This window comes from Alnus glutinosa, chromosome 12 (genome assembly GCF_958979055.1).
Source record: "Alnus glutinosa chromosome 12, dhAlnGlut1.1, whole genome shotgun sequence".
Classification (NCBI taxonomy): domain Eukaryota; kingdom Viridiplantae; phylum Streptophyta; class Magnoliopsida; order Fagales; family Betulaceae; genus Alnus; species Alnus glutinosa.
This window is the reverse complement of record NC_084897.1, coordinates 25034223-25048613: the sequence shown is the minus strand read 5'-3', so window position 1 is coordinate 25048613 and position 14391 is coordinate 25034223. Positions and strand designations below refer to the sequence as shown.

At 37.2% G+C, this 14391-nt stretch overlaps 3 protein-coding genes across 3 annotated transcripts; 1 reads left to right on the top strand and 2 right to left on the bottom strand.

Annotated features, from left to right (window-relative positions):
• The first annotated feature begins 4 nt into the window (after positions 1 to 4).
• Positions 5 to 6492, top strand: LOC133851038 (uncharacterized). The gene is made up of 7 exons (XM_062287333.1): positions 5 to 608; positions 1560 to 1702; positions 2047 to 2318; positions 3416 to 3570; positions 3960 to 4222; positions 5649 to 5711; positions 5917 to 6492. Exons 1-7 carry the CDS (start codon positions 362 to 364, stop codon positions 6172 to 6174), a joined length of 1401 nt encoding a protein of 466 aa, XP_062143317.1. The 5' UTR covers positions 5 to 361; the 3' UTR covers positions 6175 to 6492.
• Positions 6493 to 6885: 393 nt separating this feature from the next.
• LOC133851040 (uncharacterized) lies at positions 6886 to 10461 on the bottom strand. Its single transcript, XM_062287335.1, has 3 exons — positions 10304 to 10461; positions 8432 to 8653; positions 6886 to 7248 (listed from the first exon to the last, which is right to left on the bottom strand). The coding sequence occupies exons 2-3, from the start codon at positions 8597 to 8599 to the stop codon at positions 7051 to 7053; spliced, it is 366 nt and encodes a 121-aa protein (XP_062143319.1). The 5' UTR covers positions 8600 to 8653; positions 10304 to 10461; the 3' UTR covers positions 6886 to 7050.
• Positions 10462 to 12163: 1702 nt separating this feature from the next.
• LOC133852070 (dehydrin Xero 1-like) lies at positions 12164 to 13154 on the bottom strand. The gene is made up of 2 exons (XM_062288744.1): positions 12703 to 13154; positions 12164 to 12617 (listed from the first exon to the last, which is right to left on the bottom strand). Exons 1-2 carry the CDS (start codon positions 13024 to 13026, stop codon positions 12411 to 12413), a joined length of 531 nt encoding a protein of 176 aa, XP_062144728.1. The 5' UTR covers positions 13027 to 13154; the 3' UTR covers positions 12164 to 12410.
• Positions 13155 to 14391: the final 1237 nt, after the last annotated feature.

The following is a 14391-nucleotide window of genomic DNA, read 5'->3' as shown; positions in this document are numbered from 1 at the left end:
TAATCAAAACAAATATCGAGTCGAAACGTTTCGACGTAACAAGTGGAAACGGTCGCCTTTCCAAGAGTAAACGAAGACCTTTAAACGACTATCGCGGTCCAAGTTCCATCCAATTCTGAAGAAAAGCTCTAAAGCGCTGCTATTCGTACGGTTCCGTTCATTCTCCCGACCAATCGGAGTTTCATAGTTCGAACAGCACAGTCAATTTCAAATCCAGCAAGACCCAAACCCGTTTTTACAAGTGTCGAATCCACATAGCCAAATGTGCAAAGACCACCACGCCGAGACCCGACCTCAAGCCCTAAAATGCTGAAGAAGCTCATAGCGAAGCTCGCAGACCACCGAACTCTCACCCCTAGAGATGGCGAAGCACTCGGGAACGTGGGCCGCATCGCACTCGCGCTGGCTCCTCGCTCTCCTTATGATGCTCTCGGTCTCGACGTTGATCGCCTTCTTGATCAGACCCGCCTTCGACTCCTGCGATCGCCGCGTGGAAGTCGTGAAAAAGCGGGTCGACTCGGCCGCGCAGACCGGGTCCGCGCCGAGTCCACTCGGTTTTATGAAGTCCAAGCGCGTCCTGCTTGTCTCGCACGAGCTCTCTCTCTCCGGTAACTCTCATTATCGTTGTTTTATTCTTGCTTTATTTGTCAACTTGTAATGACTTTGTTTAATAATGCCGTAGTGTTAGTTTTTTGCGCTAATTTGTGTTGTAGTTAGTTCAATTACATGTAGCGACTGTATTCAGTTTAAACCTAAATCATTGGTTTCTATGATGGTCCTGTAATAATGGATTGGTTTATTAACAGTCCGTTTGGCCTGCAATTTTGACGGCCAAAAGCGTGTTTTTAAACAAAATCACAAGAAGTATTCGGTTTGGAAATGCGTTTGAAAAAAATAGTGGTATTACATTTTCAAATTGCAGGTAAGGGCATGTTTTAAAAAAAAACAGACGATTTTAAAGACCGAATTGTGATTTTACCAAATATTTAACTACGTTTTCATTAACTGCGTTAAAAAACAATTTGTGCTTTTTGGTATGCTAACTGGTGTTGTGCATTTCTCTATGCTTCTTGGTATGTTTCTCAAATGACTTGTCAGGGGGCATTGTGTAGGATATTATGCTATAATATTGTTTGGGGAATACGTTAGAGCTAGTCCTGTTGTTTGTAGGTTTGTTAACTGTGGAATTTTATCAAGTGGCAACACGTTAGTAAATTAGGAATTCCTCTTTTTAGGAACAATAGGAGTTAGTACTTTGGAGTTGCATACCACTGTGGCGAGTTGATGAGGATCCATAGAGTGGACCCCAATTTAATAGATATTAAGCTTAGTTGAGTTGTTTAGGTTTTTCTTGGTAAATGCGTTGAGTTAGTTGAAGACTACAAAACCAATTTCTGTTATATCAGAGTGTGTGTGTGGTGTGCATGTATTATATTATACTATATGAGATAATATCCCGTAACTCTTCTTTTGAGAAACTGCATGGGTGTCTTCTTTCACCGAATTGTTTTAAATCTTTTTGTGATTATTATTTTTTTTAAAACAAAAAATTCTTCCAGGTGGACCATTGTTGTTGATGGAGCTGGCATTTCTGTTAAGAAGTGTTGGTGCTGAGGTTTGTTGGATTACAGTCCAGAAGCCTGCAGAAACAGATGAGGTGATATACAGTTTGGAGCATAAGATGTTGGACCGGGGAGTCAAGGTAATTTCTTTATTGGTTTATATAGTTTATGTTTTCCCTTGCTTGTTACGTCTTTCAAACCTAAGGTCTATCCAGATCCCACCTTGCCCTTCGCTACTCGAGCCAAATTCTAAGTGGCTATGTATTTTTATATCTTTTGTGATGTTGGAAGCAGTATGCCTTTTGCCTCAGTCTTCTATTCAGCATACAACTATTTAGGCCAAAAATTCTTGTTATTTGAGTGTTAAATTTCGCCCTTTATGGATTTGCTATGCATTGATAGTGCTAATTTTGAGAGGTTTGATTGATTTCTCTGTAATCTTTGAGTAGCTTCTAATTATGTCTTTGTGTACACACATTGTTAGGTCTTCTCTGCCAAGCGTCAGGAAGCTATAGACATAGCTCTCAGAGCTGATTTGGTTGTTTTGAACACAGCTGTTGCTGGGAGATGGCTTGATGCTGTTCTCAAGGAAAATGTTCCTCGTGTTCTTCCGAAGGTGTTGTGGTGGATCCATGAAATGCGTGGACATTACTTCAGACTGGAGTATGTCAAGCACCTGCCTTTGGTTGCTGGTGCTATGATTGATTCTCATGTGACGGCAGAATACTGGAAGAATAGGACTCATGAGCGCTTGGGGTAGGTTTCTAAAATCTTGATGTAAACTTGCTTAGTTTAGTTCTTCTAAATGCCATTCTTAGTGGATTTCTAGTACATATTTTTCTTGTGGAATGCATTGTTCCATGTAGACTTTTGAAATCTGAAGGTTTAGGCACAAGTATAACAAGCTTCCGAGTCTGGATGTAAAGAACTCAATATAGCCATGGCATCATGAATACCAAGGTCCCTATTCAGTTCCCATTTTCATTTTCATTTGGACTGTATGTACATGGCCTAGGCGATGCCCAGGAAAGTCAGCATGCTTGTATTTTTGGGTCTTATGAAACCTCTACTTTCAGATATCAACCGTAAATGAATGATACTCTTGAAGTCATTATCTCTAAATTTTTCTTGTGTACAGTATTTAAGCGAGATGTTGCACTTTTGGCAAGTGATGATTAGATAGCTAATTACCTTATATATGTTTGGGGGAGGTTTCTGTTAAATTGGAAAAGAACAGAAAAAAATGGAGTAAGGATGGATGATTCATTGATGTGACCCTTCAAAGGCATATGTTACTTTAGGAAGGAAACAAAAGGAAACATATATATTCTCCCATCTACATGTTCCTGGTGAAAGTGATTCTTTTGTTTAGATGTTGCATTTTTGTTTCAATCTAGCCTTGCCTTATCATGGTTATTGAGGTTGGACAATTGTTTTTTCGCAAGTATTTATGCATATCCTGATTCATGGCCCTTCAAAGGGAATTTGGCTGGCCCATGTAGAAATATAATGTTTTATTAGAAACTTGCTGATATTTGAAAAGGCAAAAATTAAACTTGGAGATTGTGGCAGATTGTTGCCTATTTTTGGGTACATGAGTCCTACCCAAATCCGTAAATGAACCACACAAGCACACAACTCCCCCACACCTCAAACACGCACACGCGCGTGCACACACACACACAACCTCTGATTCATTACAGTTCTGGCAAGTTAGGTGGGTTGATTGGGTCAGGAATTTTGAAAGGCAATAGTGTTTGGAATGCAGTGTTCACGTTCAACTATTCTTCCCTTGATCCTTTATTTATTTAATACAATATGGGGTTAATATTTTTATAATTTGCACTCTGCAGGATTAAAATGCCTGAGACCTATGTTGTTCACCTTGGAAATAGCAAGGAACTCATGGAAGTTGCTGAAGACAGTGTAGCAAAAAGGGTTTTGCGTGAACATGTCAGAGAGTCTCTTGGAATACGAAATGAAGATTTACTAGTTGCCATCATAAACAGTATGTTTTCGTTGCTAATGTAACCATATGCCAGATATTTGCTATTGCTACTTCTTTTATATAGATCAAGACACTTGTTATCTGTAATTATTATATTTGGTTATCCCACCATCGCCATAGCTCATTTGGTTAAAATGCTTTACGACAATTCCGTGTTTTCTAGTGCTGCTCTTCTTTTTCACTCATGGTTGCTTCTTATATGTTTGAGAGGATTCTGTTTGTTAATTGTCATAACACCATTTACCGCATTCCCTGGGCCCTGTTCCAAATAGAGAAAAAAAAAAAAAAAAAAAAACAAAGAAAATTAATACTAAAAGAATGCTTGTTACGTTTATGCTAGTTTTTGTATATTCATAGCTTATGGGCACTAAAGGACTAAATAACTGCAGGTGTTTCGCGTGGAAAAGGCCAGGATCTATTTCTTCGTTCATTCTATGAAAGCTTGCAATTGATCCGAGAAAAGAAGTTGCAGGTGCCAACGCTGCATGCAGTAATTGTTGGAAGTGACATGACTGCTCAGACCAAGTTTGAGTCAGAATTACGTAACTTTGTAATGCTGAAGAAAATTCAAGATCGAGTTCACTTTGTAAATAAAACTCTGACTGTAGCCCCTTATCTAGCTGCAATTGATGTTCTCGTTCAGAATTCCCAGGTAATCTTGCTATCGCAACACGCTCTCTCTTTCAAGTATTATATCTTATTTTAAACATTACATGAGTTTATTTATTACTTATCTTATATTGCTTCTCTGCTTATTTTTTTTGTTATTTTCATGTGCACGTTGATTGTTTATGTTTCTATAGATTTTTTTTTCTTGTAAGTAAATCAATTTTATAAAAAAGTACAAAGGAGCGCAACCCCAGTACACGAGTATACAAGAGAAACACTCACTTAAGGAGAATAACACAAATCTAGAAATTCTAGGAAGTTAGAAAAGTGAGCACTGATGATAGCAGCCATCCACCCTTAAAGTGTTTTGAACATTATATTTTTTAACTCTATCACCTTTCTTTCACAATCTTCAAAGTTTCGGTAATGCCATTCTCTCCTAATACACCATATCACGCAATGAGGAGCCATCCTCCGTGCTTTTAAATTATGGTGACTACCAAACTGGCTTCTCCAACTAGCCAATAACTTTGCCACCCGAAAAAGCATTACCCACTCTATCCTGAAGACGGAAACCCAATTCCCACGAGCCTCTAGCAACTTTGCTATGGAGCATAAGATGATTGATGGATTCCCTGCTCTCCCTGCACATGTAACACCAGTCCATTACTATGACATGCATTTTCCTTAGATTATCCAAGGTTAAGATCCTCCCTACCGGTCTATGGATGTTTATAAGCAATAATGTCATTTAGAGGCTAATGGTGAAAAAAGTTGCGACTTATTAATATGAATGACAATAGCAGTCTGTCCTGCTTTTTCCAATTTAGATAAGAAGAAAGAGTGTAAAAGAGACTTTGATATTCTTGAGAAAATATTAGTGACATCACATTTATGAAAATGTGAACAGTTTTAGCCACTATTTACCTTTTTTTAGCTTGCCTACTTGTCAACTTATCACATAGTGGTTATTGAGTTGGAAGGAGACAATAATTAGTCAGTCAGAGGAACAAAATATCCTGCAAACAAAATGCAGTACATGAATCAAAAGTGAATTTAATAGCAAATATGGTTAGTGAGGATGAAATTTGGTCTTGATCTGGGGCCAGTGAGGTTTAATTTATTTATAGCGTAATTGTATTGTAGGCATATTAGTTCGCTGGTCTTGGACAACCATTTCTCTTATAGAATGTGAAAGCCCAGAGTTCTCTCATTCTTTTTTTAAAAAATGTGAAGCAGTTCCGTGTTGGTCAAATAGATAAAATATGTGATGCATAAAAAGGGTTGACCTATTTTCTCTGCTCCAGTTAGTGTGGTATGAATCTAATGAATTTCATCATAGGCATGCTAGTTTTATTTTCATTTAATTGGCTTGTTTTTCTGATTACTATGTGACAGTGCACTTAAGTTCCTTATCGAGTAAATAATCCATTCTTTTCCATTTTTTTTTTTTTGGTAATCCCTTCTAGGCACGGGGAGAATGCTTCGGTAGGATAACCATTGAAGCTATGGCATTTCAGCTGCCTGTACTGGTAATTAACTCCCTTCAGTTAGTTTTCGAGTACTTATCTTCCAACTAAGGCTCTAGGTACTAGGTAGAGTTCATATAATACCGTCTTGGCAAAGAAATTAAAAGAAAAGAGAATAGTACAAGAGCAGCATATATAGTAGTATGCTTTTGTATCCTTATGTGGTAAAGGAACAGTCTTATTGCTTTATTTTCAAAACATTTGTCAGGGAACAGCAGCAGGCGGCACCACAGAGATTGTATTGAATGGGACGACGGGTTTGCTGCATCCTGTTGGGAAGGAAGGGATTACTCCCCTTGCCAAAAACATTGTCAAACTCGCTACTCATGTTGAGAGGAGGCTCACAATGGGGAAGAGAGGGTATGAGAGGGTCAAAGAAATCTTTTTAGAGCACCACATGGCGCATAGAATTGCTGCTGTTCTGAAGGAAGTGTTGCGTAAGTCAAAGAAAAGCTCATATTCTTAATGGCTCCTCCACTTTTTCAATGCCAAATAGAACTCCCCGTGTTTAACTTGGGATGCATTAAGCTAAATTGTGAAGCTCTTTCAGTAGCAGTGGCCAAATCTACGACCTGGTTGCCTTATGTTATCCATATTCTGGAAGGGCTGTAGATCATGTATAGATGATAAATTACGCTAGTAGCCTGTTCATATAGTTTTCATCAGTTGTATAGTATGTGAAAATTTTTTTCCTAAGGCATCGACTCGCTAGCTTTTGGCTCTCATGGCAATAGGCCGATGATTTTAGGCAGAACTTAATATTACAAAAGGCTTTTCCATATCATCTTTTAAGTGCTATGTTTAGCGTGGTTGATGCCAGTTCTTGCATTGTATATTTGTATGCATCTCTCTTCTTTTCGATCCGTATTACGGGCATTATACTGCAAAATATTGACCAAGTTTTCCTTTGAATTGGGTTGGAGGAATTTCTTCCAACTCAATCTATTTAAATGATTCATATTCACAATGTATGTGACAATTATATACATTTCAAATACATATCAGTTTAATAAATTGGGTTAAAAATTATATACATTTTAAATAGAAACTCATTCTATCTATTCCGGAGGAAACTTTATTCTTTCCTATATTATGGCAAAAAACGAGGAATCATCTCCCCTCCCCTCATCTCCTCCCTGCAGACACTTGTCCGTGACTTAGAAATAAGTCTAAAATCTTAACAGTCTGCAAAGCATAAATTTGATAAGTGACAAATCGAACAAGTATAAATCAAACAGCCATTATATACACAGGAAAAAGAGAAACTTGCAATCAAGCACATCTTTGTTCTGGCATCTACATAATTGTAGCAAAGCAATTGCAGTGAGGAAAACAATAATTTCTACGGGGACTTTGGTGTTGAGGAATCATTAACTGGTTTTGGCTGCTTCATGTTGGGTTTTGTGAACCAAGTTGTATATAGAAATTGCTTGTGAGGCCCTACATGGTTGCATATTTGCCTAAGCTTCTGCCTCTCTCTCATCCACCTCAACACTATTTTCATGTGCCTTTTGCTCGTCAATCCTCTCAAACCAACTTCCTGAAAATGATTTAAGACATAAATCATTAAAAAGCATTTCAAAAATTTGCAGGAAATAAACATATGGGATCGTGAAACTTTTAGAGATGGAGACTGCAGCAAGATAGTCAAGGAACGGAAAGATCTCGAACTGAAAGCATAAAAGAGAAAGAAATTCTAAAAAGCAATAGCAATAGCAATAGCATTTCCCAACTTTAGTTAGCGTCTGAGATCAATATGCACCCAATGCAACTTAACAAACCAATCATTATCTATTGGGATATAGGTTACACAAATGACACTAATATTATTCAAATCACAAATCCTCCTGAATTGAATGATGCATGATGCTGCCACACCTCCCGACAAGGAAACTAATAACTCATCTCACACCCCTTTGTTCCAAATGTTAAACTTAATCGCTTGATCAATATTAAGTCCAACACATGAAACTTTTTAGTTAAAATGGGTGGCTCCAACACCATGATAAATTGCTACCGTTAAAGTAACAATAGCTAAACAAAAAACTCATCTAATGATCACACAAGAAGCTCAGGTGGTTGTCTGTCCCATTTCCAATCGAACTCAAAGACTCACAAACACTCTGCTTCTACTGATGTAGCAGTTGCTGCAGATGATGAGATAAGGCTAAGCAGAAGGTTTCGGTATCTGATGATGAAGGGAATATTCAAATGGACATTGACAAAGGATCATTCTCAGCGGTTAGCTAGGATAACAAAGTTCTTGTATTTGCTGTATTATTTATATTTAGTTCGTTGTAATTATCTTTGAGTTTCAGTTGTAACTGCACATATGCTCCAAGTTATCATTGTACAGTTTACGGTCTATATTGAATACAACACAGCAGGAGAATTTATCCTGGCCAAATCAATTTCGCAATTCTTTCTTTCAGCTACTAACACTTCTAAAGATATAGAATATTGAATTTAATCACTTAATCCATATTTTAACAAGCAGAAAGAAAGTGAATTGAAAATGGGGCAGAACTAATTTCACAGACTAATGCATTAAAATCACCATACTGCCCAGTACAATGTTACAATCAAAGCTGCTTCTATTGGCTATAAGCTATCAATCTTCGAAAGATGACATATTTTTTCACAAATCAACAGCAAAGACATAGACCCATATCATCAATGTTACAGGTACAACGATACAAAGAGACAAAGGGAGCTGGAAGTACCTTAACACGATCCCAGGTTTCTGCAATGGTGAGAGGACCGTGCTCCTTGACGACATCGAAGATGACCCTGGTTATGGTCTGCGTTTGCTCCGGCGGGGTCTTCAACTCTATCGGTTTCATCTTCGGCTTGGGTTTCTTCGCCACATACCTAATCGCCGTTCCAAACATAGTCTTCTTTCTTGCTTTTCTCTATCCCACTTGAAAAGCACCAATTTCAACCCACTGAACCAAAATTTTCGTCAGCCTAGCCAAAAATGAGGAGTTCTCATGCAAATGAGGAAAAGAGAAAATGGAGTGGAGCTACCCTTCTGAAACTCACCGTTTTGGACACAAAATCTTTTATATTATTATTATTATTATTTTTTGAAGGTTTTATATTATTATTATACGGGAACGTACAGTTCTTTTAAAAATAGAATAATATATTTAGCATTATTAAATGAGAAAATAAGATATCTATATCCTGAAAAGTGATCAAACATATTCTACCAAAAATGTAGTTGAAGCTTTATGTCTTGTATTTATTCTTTTATTTAAAATAAAAATATCATCTTTTAAATTCAATAAACAAAATAATTCTCATTTGACATAGCGTAATAGTAAAATGAATTCAGTTTGCTATTGATCCATTTAATTTTTTTTTTTTTTTTAATCTTTTTAAATGTTAAACTGAGATGAAGACTTAGTTAAGTGCAATTTATAAAATATGAACATGTGGGATTAAGACCTTTTGGCTGAAGCAGAATTGGAAGAAGCAACATCTTTTCCTTTTGACGACACTTCATCAAAATCCAAACCCACATGTTCTGAATCATTTATATCAGCAACCCTTCAGCCATTCAAATCCATAACACTCTAAGGAATACCCGAATTTTCACAAAGCTTGGCATTAGCGGTAGTGTATCTGAATTCTGAACATCCCTTTAGTGCTCTACTTACAGCATTTAGTATGAATTAGTGCAAACAAATTCGTAAAGTTGGTTCCTAAAGGTACAAAATGGTCATTGAGGATAGATGTGGTCACTGAGGATGAAGGTTAAGCTATTTGATTGGAAGTTCTGATGAGGAGGATATATAGAGGCTCCCTTCTCCTTGCAGAACTGACAAAGGAGAGTATTCCAAGGTTCCTACAGTCCTCAAGATTTTAAAGTGAGCAACGAATCTTAAGTCAACTACCCCAAACTCCGAGCCTTCAAACCATGCATTGCAAAGTTTCCCCACACCAAAGTGGTCTAGATTTTACAAAAATTAATGCATGCTTGGCAAAATAACTTCAAAATATCAACATACGAAAATTTAGTCAAAGCCCAACAATCAATTTTGGGTTGTCACTGATAATGGTGTCGCTGAAGACTAATTAGTGTGGAAGGGGAAATCTAGTCAAAGCCCAACAAAAATCTGTAGCACTTAAAACATAATTGCCCTACAAAAATTGCAACTTGCATAGAGACATTTTGACAAACACTTTGAGTGCACATAACAGCCAAACACACGGGTCCCCAACCTCTGTCAATCGTGACCCATGACAACGAGGAAATGCAAGCAGGAGAAGTACCAAACCAGTGAGGGTAAACACAGAAAATATCACATAGAGCACAATAGCATCACATCGGGAAAAGATACAAAGAAATCAGACCACCCAATAGCAAATATCCCCGCCCCCCATGCCAACAGTCCCCACATATCAAATCCAGATCAACCAAAACCCAAATATCACATGTAAACCATATAAATTCAGACAAGGGAGAGAAAGCGAGAGAAAATGCACAATCGAGTTCTTCCCTTGAGTTTTCTCAGAAACCAAACGGAAGTGAATGCTAAAAACCCAAAACGAAAATGAAACGCAACAAAGAGAGAGAGATGTGAGATTACCTGAGATGCTAGCGGAGAGAGAGAGAGAGAGGAGTTGTGCGTTTCAGTGTGAAGGAGAACATGAGAGAAGGTCTCGCGCGTCTGTATTTGAGGAGAAGACGAAACTCTCGTAAAAAATAGCAAAAGTGCCGGGTTTTCGAATGAGTTGGGGAAAATGACTTACGGAAATGAAAAGCGTAAATCATTTTTCAAAATTTGGTAACTAATTTTGTTCGAATCGAAATTATTTTACCGTAAACTCTTATTTTCTTCCTTAATAAATACTGAAAAATGTCGAAGTTAATTTTTAGAAATTATTTTAGGCCGAAAGAAACTAAACATAAATGAGTGAAGAAAGTAATTTCAAATAACAAGACACTTATTAAATATTCATGGTAATAAAATCTGCCCATGTGCAACTGCACTTATTTTAAAATCTTTAGGATTAAATATAATTTAGCTCCCTCAATAAACAATCATTTTTTATCCACAAACTGACAAGAACCATTTAAACTATCAATTTGTTGCAACTTAGCCTCATTTATTGGTCTTAGACTGTGATGTTGGATGGAAAATTAAATTTGACCAAATCATTAAAAAACCGTTTCTTTTCTACTAATTAATAAATAAAAAATTGTCAAAACAAAGATATTTTCGAACCATTTTAATTAAATTTGATTTTCTATCACAACATAACGGATGGTCAATTTGAGGGGACCAAATAATAACATATTGACGATGTAAAGGGCCAAAATTTATAAAGTATTTTGAAAGCGGGTCCAAAATTCTTCGCAGCACGTACATTTTGCTGAATAAATGAATATATATTTTTATTGGTTTAACAACATCATATACAGGGGTAAGGAGATGGTGGCAGCCGGGAGGTGGAAGGGGAGGAAGAGACCGAGTAGGCCGGGCTAAGGAGCAGAGGAATGGCTGGAGAGGAATAGGCCGATATTACTTGCAGAACCGCTATTAAACATAACATGATCCTCATCAATACCGTTAAACCACTTGTATCCATAGCTCCTCTCTCTTGTTATCGAGACTCTGTTTTGTGGATAATTTATAGGCCTTCGAATTCGCATGTTGCTCCTTGTCTTCCATGAAGATTTGTGTTGATGTAGTCCTGACCGAAGACGTAACAATTCCAGCTACAAAGGAAGGATGGATAATATTCTGCAAAATGACAAGAACACACTGTTGTGGGTTTTCCTACGGTTCTCCTCCGAAGCTCAAATTAGTCTCACACTATTTTTTAGAGAGGTTTCTTGGAATTGAAAGCAAAAAACCGAGAGAGAGAGAGAGCCCTCACCTTGTACCTGGGTCTTGCTATTTATAGGCTATTGTAATTTTGACTAGGCAAGGTTATTCCGGCTTTTAAGGGACATCACTTCTTTTGACCTGAACAGTGTTTATGTATACTCTCAATAGTGACTGACAAGCTAATTTACTACTGATGAGGTATGAACTTTCAGTGAATCTCGAATTTCTCGGAGTTTAGTCACCTAATCGCGTCTTTCAGCCGGCCTCATAATCATTGCCTCATGTCGGTCAACCGTGCATCTGATACTCGGGCTGCTCGAATCTTTCTTGATCGGTTACTGCCGATGTCGGGAAAGGCGGATTTCCTAACAATTTGCTCGAGAATGATTACTTTTTGAAGTCGTGTCTCATGCATGGCTACATATATATGACTCCTCGTACGTAAGACTTGAGAGATGATTGCTTACAATTTAATTTGGTGACCCAAAATAGATCGATGCACCATTAATGATTGTTCCGTTTTTATGCGTACTCACTACATAATATTATCGATCCTTCACACAATTTACAGTCCGAAACCATCTATTAATTACTACAAACTACAACAATAAGAAATACACAAATGATATTAAAATTATATATATATATTAAGTACTACAAACTATGACAACAGACTCATAATACAATACATGACTGAACCGTATACGCCGATATATATGTACCATACCAGCATACTGGCTCTTAGGGAAAAAAAGAAAAGACACCAAATATTATAAGACCGCTTACTGCTTGAGCTACAAGCAAGCATTAATTTAGCAAAGAAAACCAAATATAGGCATATATATATATATAAAAGCGACATCTAGTGATGTCCAGGAAGCCTCTCTTTGATCTTTTCCATCACCCCCTTCTTCTCACAATCGTGTACTCGCCCCTCGTCGTAACCGTATGTAGTAGTTGCACTTGTATTACAACGGTTATCCTTGTGTCCAAGCCCAGGTATCTTCTCCTTTATCTTCTCCGTCAGCCCCTTCTTCGTCCTTCTCCCGCCATACCCATCATCCTCGGACTACGAACACAATTTCCAAAGATTAAAAAACCGAATATGAAGATCAGTAAGGGCATTTTATGTAAATATATATGAGAGGGCTTACAGAGCTATTAGAACTTGAGCGATGAAGCTTGCCAGAAACGCCATGGAGCTGCTGCCCATGGCCGGTCCCCGTTACATCATGACGCATACCTTGGGGAGTGGTGGTGTCGAATCCACCCGCTCCGAATCCGCCGGCGGTGCCAGCTGTGCGGTGGATCGGGTTGCCAAATTCGTCCGTTCGAATCGGTTTGCCATATTCGTCTGTGCGAATCGGGTTGCCATATTCGTCTGTGCTAATTGTATTGCCGTATTGATCTGTGCGAATTGGGTTGCCGTATTCGTCGATTTGGCCGGACGCAGCGTATTGGTTTTGGTAATGTGCCATTTTCAAGGTAATGAGCAAAAACGAAGACACCAGTTGATTGTATATGGATATGTTTGATGGATTTCGAAGACGGCCTGAGTTTTGATTTTATATAGGTGACACAATGTAGCGGGCGTGTTTGAACGTGGAAGACAACAGGATGTTACACATCACAGAAGCCTTTATCACCTGCCACGTTACTATTCACGGCTTCGATCGTGGCGCTCTTAAAAGCGGACAAGTTTCTGATCCGACAGGAGTAGTTAATCTCGTATGCCTGGGCGGGGTCCTGGATAGGCATGAAGGATTTTTTATCATCTCATAGCTAGGTCCCACGTGGAGATAACCATAGGTTGGAAGAAAAGTTCTACACTTACTAAAATTTTCTAGAGAGATTTTTTAAAAAGATGACTGCAGATTTTCTTAGGCTTCAGGAAGAGGATGGAAACTAAAGTTTATCTTTGGTCATAGTAAAATGAAATGAAATTGTAGCTAACACGTACATTACATTTTTTTTTTTTTTCTCAATTAACAAATTTTTTATTTTTTTTAATCAATTATCATCGTGTGTGTATATAAGTTTCTTCAAGTTTTCAGCACCTTATTACACCGTAATTACAATTTGGATAGGAAAGTGATCATTGCACAACACACTTTACACAACAATTACACAACACACTCACATAGATGAGACTCATGTGATGGGTCCCACTCACATGGGTCCCACCCCAGGTGAGTGTGTTGCGTAAATATCTTGAGTACTGTTTCTTGCACAACTCTAACAATTTTCTTTTAAGATCAATCATTTGATTTGTTTTCCTACACGTATGTAAAAAAAAAGTTATAAAATGCTAGTGATCGACAAAAGAAAAAGATTAAGAATTTAGATTCATGTTGTCCGTTGAGTTTAGTCACATTCCTGGCTGTATATGTAGCTGGCCTGTAAATAAATTGAGCTCATCATTAATAGTTTGAGCTCGATCAGCTCAAGTTCAGTTCACTTATTAAACGAACAAAACTTAAGTAGTAATTTAATTTCGTTTATTAATTAAACGAATCGAACTTAATTGTATAAATTTGACTCAACTTGAGATTATATTAATTAAGATTATAATATATAATATAAAAAACTTAATTTCATTATTAAAAAATTATATATGATTTATTATAAATAAAAGGTTTGTGAAGTTAATTTTTATAATTTTATAAATAAAAATTAATTTTTCATATTAATTCAAATAATTAAATCTTTACAATAATTAATTAAGCAACCAACATTCATAATTTTTTCTCTAACGTTTATTTGAATTGAATGTTTAAAAAAATATGAAAAGTCTTCAAAATGCATAAATTCTCATTGTTTGCATTGTGCATAATAGATATATA

What these genes read in the sequence shown, in the direction of transcription:
- LOC133851040 (XM_062287335.1), bottom strand. Translation starts at nt 8,599, where the DNA reads ATGTTTGGAACGGCGATTAGGTATGTGGCGAAGAAACCCAAGCCGAAG. An exon ending in AAACCTGGGATCGTGTTAAG is followed by an intron (nt 7,249 to 8,431) that starts GTACTTCCAGCT and finishes AATCATTTTCAG; the next exon opens with GAAGTTGGTTTGAGAGGATT.
- LOC133851038 (XM_062287333.1), top strand. Translation starts at nt 362, where the DNA reads ATGGCGAAGCACTCGGGAACGTGGGCCGCATCGCACTCGCGCTGGCTC. An exon ending in TGTTGGACCGGGGAGTCAAG is followed by an intron (nt 1,703 to 2,046) that starts GTAATTTCTTTA and finishes ACACATTGTTAG; the next exon opens with GTCTTCTCTGCCAAGCGTCA. An exon ending in CATTTCAGCTGCCTGTACTG is followed by an intron (nt 5,712 to 5,916) that starts GTAATTAACTCC and finishes AACATTTGTCAG; the next exon opens with GGAACAGCAGCAGGCGGCAC.
- LOC133852070 (XM_062288744.1), bottom strand. Translation starts at nt 13,026, where the DNA reads ATGGCACATTACCAAAACCAATACGCTGCGTCCGGCCAAATCGACGAA. An exon ending in GCTCAAGTTCTAATAGCTCT is followed by an intron (nt 12,618 to 12,702) that starts GTAAGCCCTCTC and finishes TTGTGTTCGTAG; the next exon opens with TCCGAGGATGATGGGTATGG.